Source organism: Dermochelys coriacea, chromosome 24, assembly GCF_009764565.3.
Source record: "Dermochelys coriacea isolate rDerCor1 chromosome 24, rDerCor1.pri.v4, whole genome shotgun sequence".
NCBI lineage: Eukaryota > Metazoa > Chordata > Testudines > Dermochelyidae > Dermochelys > Dermochelys coriacea.
The window spans coordinates 10,866,538-10,879,266 of record NC_050091.1 but is presented as its reverse complement, the minus strand read 5'-3'; the positions used below and the strand labels follow the sequence as shown (position 1 = coordinate 10,879,266).

General features: G+C 56.5%; 1 protein-coding gene across 4 annotated transcripts in view; it reads left to right on the top strand.

Annotated features, from left to right (window-relative positions):
- Window positions 1-12,729, top strand: part of IGSF9 (immunoglobulin superfamily member 9) — a 55,601-nt gene that overhangs the window by 30,213 nt on the left and 12,659 nt on the right. For all 4 annotated transcript variants that reach the window (XM_038383156.2, XM_038383154.2, XM_043502088.1 and 1 more), the window contains 4 exons: window positions 9,897-10,013; window positions 10,975-11,125; window positions 11,995-12,118; window positions 12,437-12,612. In XM_038383156.2, the coding sequence (XP_038239084.1) occupies window positions 9,897-10,013; window positions 10,975-11,125; window positions 11,995-12,118; window positions 12,437-12,612 (568 nt within the window). The remainder of the gene's footprint in view (window positions 1-9,896; window positions 10,014-10,974; window positions 11,126-11,994; window positions 12,119-12,436; window positions 12,613-12,729) is intronic.

Here is a 12,729-nt window from a genome sequence, read left to right as displayed (position 1 = left end):
TCTATTTCCTGGTCCCAAAGGAAAATGGAGGTTGGAGACCGATTGCAGACCTTCCATCTCTAAACACTTTGATTCACATGCAGCACTTCTGGATAGCCACCCTAGCTGCCATCATTCTGTTGTTAGCTCTTCATCACCCTTGACTTCCAGGTTGCCTATTTCCATTTAGCCATATACCTAGCACCATGGTGTTTCCTCAGGTTTGTAGTGGGCACTGATCATCACCAGTACTGTGCCATGCCTTTTGGCCTATCAGCTGCCCTGAGGGGAAAGTCCCCTCCAGCATTACGAAAGTTCCCTCCATCATCACAGCCCACCTTTGGCATCTGGGAACAGTAACTTTTCCATGTCTGGATGACTAGCTCTTCAAAGGCCATCCTTCACTCAAAGGTCAGTCCGCCACCAAGAGGGACCTAGCTCTGTTCCACTCCTTAGGCCTTCACCACAGTGTAGAGAAATCAACCCTATGCAATGCAAAGACTTTATCAGGGCCACCATGGACTCTGGCAGCTAAAACATACCTACCTGTGGATAGGTTCACCTCGATGTCTCACCTGATTTCTGCATGACAGCAGAGCCCACAAACCATGGTGTGGGCTTGTCTTTAGCTCTTGGGATGCATGGCAGCCTGCACTTTCATAACCCCCCATGCAAGCCTGGCTTAGGACAGCTTACACCCAGTAAGCACAAGCTCTCCAGGGACACATCAGTCCCTTGGATGGCACCTGATTCCCTCAGTTGGTAGAAGGACCCTCAAAGAGTCTGTGTGGGAACCCCCCTCGCATTCACCTCCCACACGTCATCCCCATGGACGCCTCTCTTCTGGGCTGGGGCGCTCACTGACAGAATCATACAGTGCAAGGCAGATGGACTCCTTGAGAGTTGTCACTACACATCAACATCCTCAAACTTCAAGCCACCCGTGATGCCTGCCTTTGTTTCCTACCTTATGTGGGGCCAGTCAATCAGAGTAGGTTGGACAACCACGCGGCCACGTACTATATAAACTTCCAAGGAGAAGCAAAATGCCAATTCTTATGCGAAGGGTCACTGATACTATGGAACTGGTGCATACCCTAGTCCATAGATATCTCCGTGGTCTATTTGCCGGGATCACAGAACACCATCGCACATCAGCTGAGCAGAATTTTCCATCAAGACCATGAGTGGGTCTGACGGATGTATTCTTCTTCAAGTGATTGCTCATGTCTGTTCCACAATAGGTGTGTGTGCTTGCCACGTGCACCGGTGCCAGAAGTTTTTCCCCTAGCAGTACCCGTAGGGGGGAACGCCCCCCCCCCTGCAGCACATGCCTGGTGCGGTATAAGGAGGGCTGCGCTCCCCCCACCCTCAGTTCCTTCTTGCTGCCAGTGAAGGTGCATCGGAACTGCTCGGCTCCAGCTTTGCTGCAGCTCGTCCCCAGAACTCTTCGTTTGTTCAGTAATACCTGTCTTCCGTTAGCTAATTCAGTTAGTTTAGTTAGTCATTGCGCCCAAGCCGAGGCATGCCCTGCACCCCAGGCTTTAAGTCGTGCGGCTCTTGTAGGTGCTCTATGCCACAGAGCGATCCGCACGCAAAGGATTGTCTGCGCTGCTTGGGAAAAACCCATATCAGCGAAAGCTGCAAGATCTGCAAGTCTTTCAAGCTCCGGACCGAAAAAGAAAGGGACATTAGGCTCTGGGCCATCCTGATGGAATCGGCGCTGGCCCCGACCCCGGCACGCTGCTCCAAACTGATACCCGACATCGTGGTGTCGGTACACTGAGACCCTCCAGTTCCATCATCCAGTCGGCACCACTCCCCGTCCACGGGGCACGCCAAGAAGACCGGAAAGACTCCCTCTTCACAATGGCACCGAGGGAAGTCTGGGACAGAGGCTAGGCCCATGTCAGGTAGTCCTTGATCCCCATTGGGCTCTAGGCCTCCGACTCACATTGAGCGGAGTAGCCCGGCCCCTTCGGAGCAGGCCTCTCTAGGTGTTCGGATGCCATCTATGCCCGAAGCCCTCCAGGCAGCCAGGGATGTCATGTCCATGCTGGTGCCTGGAGCTCCGCCGGTGTCGGCCCCATGCTCCAGAGGCAAGCCACTGGTGGGAGCACCGCTGTCGCCACCAGCCCGGTACCAGTCTCAGTCGAGGGAACATTCCCAACACCCCTCACCGCCCGGCGACCGTTCAGGGCTCAGTCCATGTGGATTGCCCTCAACACCGGCCAGACTATCCGGATGGGTGCCATCTGACTGGGACTCCCAGCACTGCTCGTTTTCACAAAGCAAATATCGACGAGACCGTGACAGACATCACCAATGGTCCTCGTCTCGCAGGAGATACTGCAGTCGGTCGCGGCACAATCGTCAATACCGTTCCCGCTCAGACTCCCATTCCAAGTCTCCGCCAAGGCACCGTAGCCAGGCCAACCTCCCCTCACAGCGATCCATCTACAGGCCAAGCTAGCTAGCCAGCCAGCCCTGCCGGTGCCTTGGCAAGCACAATGGCACCAAGCGTCGTGGCTGGCCCAGTGGTACCACTGGGCACCGTGGCCTCTGGTGGAGGCTCGCTCAGTGGCCAGGGCCTCAGAAGCACCATCGGCGTCCATCTTTCGACCGCCAGAAAAAAGGTCGGGGGGACCTGTGTCCTTGGTACCGTGCCCTGAGTCTGACCAGGTGGTGGATCCTCCAGTGCCGGACGACACCCAAAGCACCGCACCGGCCTCACCCTGTCCAGAGGAGCTGATTGCGGCCCCGCCCCCCTCCGTCCCGCAGGAGGACGACTGGGCCCACCAAGACCTCCTAAGAAGGGTGGCAGCGAGCCTCCACCTCCAGGCTGAAGAGATGGAAGAGCCCTCAGACTCGCTGTTCAATGTGCTGTCCCCTTCAGCACTGGGCAGGGTGGCCTTGCTGCTCCATGAAGGGGTGGCAAGAATTTCAAATGCCCTGTGGCAAATACCAGCCTCGTTGGCCCCCATCTCTAAAAAGGCGGCGCACAAGTACTTTGTACCCACGAAGGGACACGAGTATCTGTATAACCACCCGGCGCCCCACTCCTTGGTGGTCAATTCGGTCAACCACAGGGAGCGGCAGGGGCAATCAGGGCAATCAGCCCTGACCCCCAAGAACCAAAGACTCTCGGAGGCTGGATACTTTTGGAAGAAAAGTTTATTCGTCGTCAAGCTTTCAGCTACGAGTAGCAAACCATCAGGCTCTCCTGGGTTGCTATGAGTTTAACCTCTGGGAATCCCTCACCAAATTTGAGGACTCTCTCCGGGAGGACGATAAGAAGGGGTTTAAGGCACTCATGGAGGAAGGGGCGTGGCTGCCGCAAGGGCATCCCTGCAGGCCGCTTCGGATGCAGCGGACACGGCCGCACGGTCCATGGCGGGCGTCATGACTTCTGCTCTCTGGGCTCTCCAGCGAAGCGCAGTCGTCTATGCATGATCTCCCTTTCGACAGAAAGGCTCTGTTTGCTGAGGAAACAGACACAAGTCTGCATGACCTGAAAGACTCCCGCACAACTCTCCAGACCTTGGGCCTCTGTGTCCCTCCTCTGGCAAAACCCAAGTTCAAGCCGCTGCAGGCTCCCGCCCAGGCCGCCCTCCCGAAGTACAAGGCCGCCCACAAAAAGCAGCGGGACTATAGAAAGTGCCCGCAACAGCAATCCCGGCCTGCCCCCCGGTCTGGGTCTTCTAAGGGCAGGCAGGCGGGCAAAAGGCGCTTTTGACGGGACGCTCGGGGGTACCCCACCAGTTCTCAGCAGGGACCTATCCCCAATAAAGCTCCTTTTCTCCAATCGGTTGTGTGCTTTCCTCCCAGAATGGTCGTGGCTCACCTCGGACCGGTGGGTCCTCAACACCATCTCCCGAGGTTACACTATTCAATTTACCTCCTCTCCGCCCCCATCCCTTGTGGGGGACCACTCTCATGAGGCTCTGCTTGAGTAGGAGGTGGGGCGGCTCCTGGACCTAGGAGCTATAGAGGCAAGGCGTTCCTGGGCAAGGAGTATTACTCCCGGTATTTCCTTATCCCGAAGGCCAATGGGGGCTCAGGCCCATCATGGACCTGCAAGGCCTGAATCACTACATGTTGAAACTCAGTTCCGCATGGTTTCCTGGGCTCCATCGTCCCCTCCCTGAATCCCGGGGACTGGTACGCTGCCTCAATCTACAGGACGCCTACTTCCACATCCACATATTTGAGGGGAACAGATGCTTCCTCGGTTTCATGGTGGGACAGAGTCATTACCAATTCACGGTCCTACCGTTTGTTCTGTCCACTGCCCCCAGGGTCTTTACAATCCGTATGGCAGTGGTAGCGGCCAACCTCAGACACTAGAGGTCCAAATATTCCCATATCTGGACGACTTGCTAGTCAAAGGCACCTCCCAGTCGCAGGTGAGGGATCATGTGGCGCTCCTCCTGTCCACATGTACTGCCCTGGGCCTGTTGATAAACAGTGCCAAAGTCCACGTTAGTCCTGGTCCAATGCATAGAGTTTATCAGGGCGCTGCTGGACACGTCAGCCAGGGCCTCTCTTCCACCAGACAGGTTCGAGATCCTGAAAGGGCTCATTGACTCGGTCACAAGGTTCCCGGTGGCTTGCCTGCAACTGCTGGGTCACATGTCTGCGTGCACATATATGGTCTGTCATGCCAGACTCAGAATGAGGCCCCTCCAGGTCTGGCTGGCCTCGTAGTTCTCCAAAGCCACGGACAGAATGGACAAAGTCCTCATCATGCCGAACTCGGTGATTCATAGATTCATAGATACTAAGGTCAGAAGGGACCATTCTGATCATCTAGTCCGACCTCCTGCATAGCGCAGGCCACAGAATCTCACCCACCCACTCCTATGAAAAACCTCACCCATGTCTGAGCTATTGAAGTCCTTAAATCATGGTTCAAAGACTTCAAGGAGCAGAGAAGCCTCCCTCAAGTCAACCATGCCCCATGCTACAGAGGAAGGCGAAAAACCTCCAGGGCCTCTCCAATCTGCCCTGGAGGAAAATTCCTTCCCGACCCCAAATATGGCAATCAGCTAAACCCTGAGCATATGGGCAAGATTCACCAGCCAGATACCCAGGAAAGAATTTTCTATAGTAACTCAGATTCCATCCATCTAATATCCCATCTCAGGGGATTTGGCCTATTTACCCTGAATATTTAAAGATCAATTACTTACCAAAATCCCATTATCCCATCATACCATCTCCTCCATAAACTTATCGAGTAGAATCTTAAAACCAGATAGATCTTTTGCCCCCACTGCTTCCCTTGGAAGGCTATTCCAAAACACCTCCTGTAGTGGTCACCTCCTGTAGTGGTGGTCCGCCCCAAACAACATGCTCCAAGGGGTCCCATTCAGGGACAGGGCCCTGTCATTGGAGCTGGTGTCCGATGCATCGGACGTGGGTTGGGGGGCCCATGTGGGGAATTTTCAGACCCAAGGCCTGTGGTTTCTACAAGACCTACCCCTTCATATAAACGTCAAGGAACTCAGGGCGGTGCGACTGGCATGTATGGGCTTCCACTCGCACCTGGAGGGTAAGGTAGCCCGGGTCCTCACAGACAACATGGCCTTGATGTTCTATATCAACAAGCAAGGCAGGGCCCAATCCTCTGCCATGAAGCCCTCAGTCTGTGGGACTTCTATATAGCCCACGACATCTACCTAAAAGCCTTCCACCTGCTGGGCGCCCGGTTCTGCTCCAGGGAGTGCCTTTACCCTGTCCTGGTCAGGCCAGCTCCTCTACGCCTTTCCCCCGTTCCCTGTGATCAGCAAAGTCCTGGAGAAAATAAAGACGGACAAAGCCAGGGTCGTCCTCGTTGCCCCGGCGTGGCCCCGGCAGCATTGGTACAGGACCCTCTCTGGGCTGGTGGTAGCTCTGCCATGGCAGTTGCTGCTCCGCCCAGACCTGCTCTCTCAGGACCAGAGCCGCTTCCTCCATCCCAACCTAGCAATGCTTCACCTTACCATGTGGCTGCTCAGTGGCTAGGTGGCGAGGAAAGGACATGCTCGGAACAGGTTCAGCGCATCCTCCTCGAAAGTAGACGGCCCTCCACTTGCCGCTCCTATGTGGTGAAGTGGTCGCGGTTTCCCCGATGGCCGTCCCGATCCAGCTTATCCTTGATTAACTCCTCCACCTGAGGGCCCAGGGATGCACCCTCATCGGTCAGGGTACACTTGGCAGCCATATCGGCCTTTCATCCCCCGGTGCAAGGGAACATGGTGTTTTTCCCATGCTATGACTGGCCAGTTCCTTAAGGGTTTGGACCGTCTCTACCCATATTCCAAGCCCCTGGTTCCACAGTGGGACCTAAACCTGGTGCTGGCTCGTCTCATGGGGGCCCTGTTTGAACTACTGGCCATGTGTTCCTGGTCTCACCTCTCGTGGAAGGTGGCCTTCCTGGTAGCTATCACGTCGGCCAGGTGGGTCTCAGAGCCCGAACCGCCGTATACAGCTTTTCGTAAGGACAAGGACAAAGTGTACCTCCGCCCACACCCCGTGTTCCTCCCGAAGGCGGTCTCCACCTACCACATGGGTCAGGACATTTTTCTGCCAGTCCTCTGCCCCAAGCCTCACGCGACTAGTGAGGAATGACCATCTCCACACGCTCAACGAGAGGTGAGCTCTGGCTTTCTACCTCGAGCAGACCAAGCCGTTCAGAAAGTCTTCGCAACTGTTCGTCGCCTCAGCTGAGCGCGTGAAGGGTCAGCCATTTCCACTCAGTGGCTTTCTAAGTGGATCACTTTGTGCCTCTGTTCCTGTTATGAGCTGGCAGGGGTTCCCCTGCCGTCCGTTGTGAGGGCACACTTGACTTGGGCGCAGGCCTCTTCAGCTGCCTTCATGGCCCACGACCCCATCCAGGACATTTGTAGGGCCACCACGTGGTCTTCAGTTCACACGTTCACCTAGCACTATGTGATCGTCTAACAGGCCAGGGATGATGCCAGGTTCGCAGGGTGATACTCTGTCCCGAGAACTTGTGAACTCCTACCCACCTCCAACAGATATAGCTTGGAATCGCCTATTGTGGAATACACATGAGCAATCACTTGAAGAAGAAAAGACAGTTACCTTTTGCGTAACTGGTGTTCTTCGAGATGTTGCTCATGTCTCTGTATTCCACATCCCACCCTCCTTCCCTTCTGTCAGAGTTGTCTGGCAAGAAGTAACTGAGGGTGTGGGGAGCGCAGCCCTTCTTATACTGCGCCAGGCAGGTACCGCTCCAGGAGTCACGGGGGGGCAGGGGGGCGCTCCCCCCTATGGTTACTGCTAGGGGAAAAATTTCCACCACCAGTGCACGTGGCGAGCATGCACATCTATTGTGAAATGGACATGAGCAACACATCTCGAAGAACACCAGTTATGGAAAAGGTAACTGTCTTTTCTTTGGAGAGATCTTCTTTGCCTGGGTTCTTCAACAGAAAGACCTCTTTGCCACAACTTCCAATGCAAAACGCTGCTACCTATTCTCAGGGGCGGGATGGAAGGGGAGACACATGGTCATGACTCCCTGGGAAATGCACTCCTTGCCTCTTGGCCCTGGGGTCTATTATATGCCTTCCATCCAACTCCACTGATCCACAAAGCCCTGCTTAAATTGAAACGAGAAAGCAGCAATCATTTTCATGGCTCTGGTGTGGCTGAGACAGGTGGTTCCTGACCATGATCCAGCTTGCAAAATATCTGCCTCTGCAATGTCCTCTAATGACAGACCTCCTGACCCAGGAGTTTGGCTCCATAACCCACCCTAACCTATCATCTTTGCCTGACTTCTCGGGCCTAGAACAGGAATGTTCTCCTGAAGTTGTCTTTTTTACTGAATAGCAGGAAATTAACCACACGAAGGACTCGCCTGCGGGAGGTGAAGCACTTCCAGATCTGGTGCACCCACCACTCTATATCCCCTACTGACTTTTCCCTTGGCATCCATCCTCGCCAGCTGACTAAATCTGAAATCTCTGAGACTGTCCCTGTACTCTGTCAAGGTTCATTTAGCTGCTATCACAGTATTCCATTTGCCAATCAAGGGTTTCTTGGTCTTCACACATCCTATGACAGCAAGATTCCTTAATGGCCTCCTTAAATTGTTTCCTCCAGTACAGGACCCTACCCTACCCTGCAACCTCAATTTAGTGCATAATGCATTAAGAGGACCTCCCTTTGAGCTTGTGGCAACCTACTCACTACTCCATCTGTCCTTGTGAAAATCCCCTGAGCCAGAAGGGTAGGGGAACCAGCTGTAGCCAGTGCTTTATCTGGACAACATAATGCTGTGTCCTACCCTCACTTCCTCCCTAACATGTCATCAGAGTTTCACGTCAATCAGGACGTTCAGCTGCTGGTGTTTTATCGCAAGCCCCACTTATCCAGAGAAGAGACCAGGCTCCAGACATTGGGTGTAAGTTGAGCCTTGGCTTTCTGTCTTCATTGAAATAAGCCCTTCAGGGTTTCCCCTGGACTCTTCATTTCCTCTGTACCAGATCCGCCCCTTCCACATTAGGGGCATGTTCTGGAGTCTCCACACATGAAGTACCCAGAGGGACAGTAACTTTATGCTAAGTAAGTAACAGCAGTTCCTGGAGATGTTTTATCCTGATGGGTGCTCCAGTACCAGCTCTCCTCTCGCCTCGACTTGAGAGCTTTATCAAGCTCTGAGGCTGAGAAAGGACTGTGTTGGTGTGGTCCGCACCTTCCTATATGCACTCGTACTGGAGCATGAGAGGCATAGCATGCAGGGGAGAAGCTCTGGGCACTGCTAGCAGAAAACTCGAGAGTGCGTGGGCACACTTATCCTCACCTGGAGCAGCCATGGGGACAAAACATCTCGAACTCCGGTTGCTGTGCAAGGTAAGTAGCCTGTCTTTTGTGGCAAGCTGGGGTGTAAGTCTGACCTGCACTAGCCTGCAGGACACTAACTGGCTGTGTGGTCCCTGCTGCACTGCGTTAGAAGTTCCCTAGTGCCCGTGGCTCTACCCTGCTTTGAAACAGGAGTAGATTAAAACACACTAGGGAATCTTTAGTGCATGGCAGCATAGTCCACATGGATACTTAATGCAAAGTAGATTTACACCCCAGCCAGCCATGACCTATGTGTTTATATAGGCAAGTCCTGAGAGATAGGAAAGTGAAGAAGTAAGGTGGGGAAGGAAAAGGGAGGTGGCGACAGTCAGAGGACTTGAAGCTGCCGTGGTCAGGATTCAGGTGGAGGGGGTGATGCCCTTGCTCTGGCCTGCTCTGGTCAGGATACTTAGGACAGTGAAGGCCCAGTGGAGTCTCAGCGATTCCCAGAAGACAGCAGGGGTGGCAGCCACGATGGGGAACCTCGCTCCTGTTGGTCCCAGCCAGTTGCTAATTTCATTTGAAGGACCTTAAAATGGGGTTGGGTGGAATAGCTCATCCCCTCCTAATCCCCAACACAGCAATTCTGGTGCATTGATTTCCGTCCCACACTCCTCTTGTTTACCAGGTGTGAACATAACACTTTCCTGGAGTTCCATGTGGAGGCCTTTTTACTTGTACTAATCCAGCCTGTCTGTCTCCCTCTTATACCTTTTCCCATCAACACCCATGGTTACAGGTGACTGGGACATTCTTCAACCTTGGATTAAGCTCAAATTGGGGTAGGCCTGCCAGGCCTGTTGTTACAGTACCCACGCCATCTATGCACCCCACAGAGCAAGCTGGGTAGCAGTGCTCATGCTGGTCTCTTCCCTGCCCTGAGTGCCATTGTGCAGGGCCCTCTGTCTGCACTGCTCCCTGGGCCTGTCGGATCTCTTGCCCATGAGTCCAGGCCAGCACCACCTCCCGCTTGAGCTGCTGAGCCCTGACCCCTTTGTCTGTCTGTCTCGCTCCCCCTGCCCCAGGGTGGGGTGCTGAGCTACCCAGTGTGTCTGTTCCAGGACCCGCCCGTGTTCATCATGAGCCCCAAGGAGGAGTACTTCCAGGAGGTGGGCCGTGAGCTGGTGATCCCATGCACTGCCGAAGGAGACCCCCCACCCACGGTCATATGGGCAAAGGTAGGGGGGCTGCAGCTCTGGGTTCAGATGGCAGGAGGGACTGGGGAGCCTGGGTTCTCCATGGCTCAGGGACTGTGGCTCCTTGACATCACACTCTCACTTCCCCCAGCCTGTGGTTTGGTACCTGCTCTGCTGCTGGCCACCTACTTGGCAGATTCCCCTTGGCAGTGGGGTGCAGCCTAGAGCTTCAGGACTCCACAGGCAGGACCCACTGTGGCCCAGGACTCGGCTCAGTGCTGCAGGGGGAGCCAGCCCCAAACGGCCCTGCTGCCCCATACAGCTCCTGCCTTACAGACGCACCCTGAGAGGCAGAGCCCTGGGGATGGGGGTCATCCACTGAGTTATTCGTTCCTCAGGCTGTCCCTGTGCAGAGACTTCCCTTGCCCCAACCCTTCCAGAGCTTGCGGTGGGGTGGGGGTCTCTTTCCAGAAAGCCCCCTCCCTCTGAGAAAGCGCTGACCCAGGACTCTGGGGTTTTGTTCCTGTTCTGCCCCTGTCTCTCACTGAGACCTTGGCCCAGTCACTGCCCCTCCCTTTGCCTCACCTTTCCCACCTGCCACTGGGGCAGCAGGTTCAAGGCTTTTGGAGGTGAATGCGGCCCTGGCACCAGTGTGGCAGGAAGCAAGCTCAGCTTGGTCACTGGCTGGATTACTGCCTAGAGACTCTCCTCAGCCCCCATCTATGCTCAGGGCCTCCCTTTTCTCCCCAAGCTGCTCTCCCCCAGGCCGGCGCCACCCTATCTCCCTGCCAGTCTGTGCACGCCTGCCGGCCTGGCCCCCCCCACATTCCCTCCCCCCCGTTTGCACGTGCAGGGCCCAGCCCCCCTCAGATTTGTGCTCACAGCCCTGCCCACTTTAGGCTCTCCCCTGGTTGGTGGACAATGGCACTGGTGGGCTCAGGGACCCGTGGGTGGGGGAGGGCTGGGCTGCCAGTGTCAGTGTGGCTGTGCTTTTGCTCTGCAGTTGGGAAGCACAGGGAGGAACGGTGCCCAAGTGGATGGGAACAGCAGCCTCATCTTCCGGCCCCTGGTTAAGGAGCAGCACGGGGCCTGGGAGTGCATAGTCAGCAACCAGGTGGCCCGGATCAGCACCACCACCTCCGTCTACGTGCTGGGTGAGTTGGGTCATGCCAACACCACCACCAGCCGCCCAGGGTGGGCGGGAGGCCTGACCTAGGGCCTTTGGGCTCTGAGGAGGGAGCTCTGTGTGTGTATGTATGGGGGGGGATGCATTGGCAGTGTGTCTATGGGGTTCGAGACGACGCTGTGTGTGGGGAGGGGGGTGTGGAGAGGTGAGTGGCTGTGTGTGTATGGGGCTCAGTGTGGGGGTGGGTGGCTGTGTCGGGGGGAATGAGGCTTGGGGTGGGGCTGGGCAGCTGTGGGGGGGTGTATGGGGCTCCGGGTGGAGGTGGGTGGCTGTGTATGTCGGGGAGGAATGGGTGTGGGGCTGGGCGGCTGTGTGTCTGTGTATGAGGCTCAGGGTGGGAGTGGGTGGCTGTGGGGGGGGGGCTCGGGGTGGTTGTGGGTGTAACACAGGGTGGGGGTGGGTGGCTTTGTGCCTGCCGAGGCAGGGGGAGTGCACTGTCTGTGCATGGGAATGCCTGGCAGAGTGTACATGAGACGAACACCCAATCTCCACGTCCCAGACCCCGTATCACTCTGGAATCCATGTTGGATTCGGCCTGTGCCCAGCTCCATTGGGCACTGCCAGGGACTCTGCAGTGTAAGACCAGTGTGCCCTGGTGAGCAGCAGCCCAGCCGCTCCCGCCAGCACAGCCACTGCCCATTGTGAGCCCACAGATGCAGGTGCCTCCCCTGTGGGTGCCCTGTGGATGGCACCCACCCGTTTCATCTGTGGGGCGGGGCATTTGTGCTGGCCAGGTGGCACTCTGCTTCTGGCAGCTCCCAGCCAGCGCCTGAGCCCTGGGAGGGGCAGGTCAGAGATGGCCCCTGACTCACCCCCCACCCCGGCTGTCTCCACCAGGCACCAGCCCTCACGCTGTCACCAAGGTCTCGGTGCTGCCGCTGCTGCTGGCAGCCAACGTCTCCTGGGAGCCAGGGTTCGACGGGGGATACTTCCAGAGGTTCAGCGTCTGGTACACACCACTGTGAGTCCCATGCCAGGCAGGGCTCTCAACTGCCTGGGGTGCCCCCATCTACCTGCTCTGGAAGTGGGCTGGTGTGGCCATGGTGGCACAGAGCCCATGGCCCAGGCTAGCCCTGGGTGTGAGCGCGGGGATCCCTGCCCCATGCAGGACAGACACAACACGGGGAGTTCCCAGCTCTCAGCAAAGGTGAAGGCTGTGTCCCTTGCACCCTCATGAGGGGCAAATTTGGGGCTCTCAGGCACAGGCCCTCACTGAGAGGGGCGCGTGGGGGGGTTGGCCCTCAGCACTGGCTCCAGCTTGCCTGCTCTGTCTCCTCAGGGTGAAGCACCTCAACCGGCCCCATCACGACTGGGTGTCGCTGACTGTGCCTGTGGGGGCCGAGCACCTCCTGGTGGAGAACCTGCAGCCAGCCACTGGCTACCAGTTCAGTGTCCTGTCCCAGAACAAGCTGGGCAGCGGCCCCTTCAGTGAGATCGTCACCTCCTTCCCCCTGGGTGAGAGAGCCTCTGCCCCTCCCCCCCCCGAGTACCACCCCCGCACCAGCACCCCTGGGAACTGAGCTCCCCTCTTCCCCCACTGCCTGCACCCCTGAGAACTGGGCCCCCTATGCC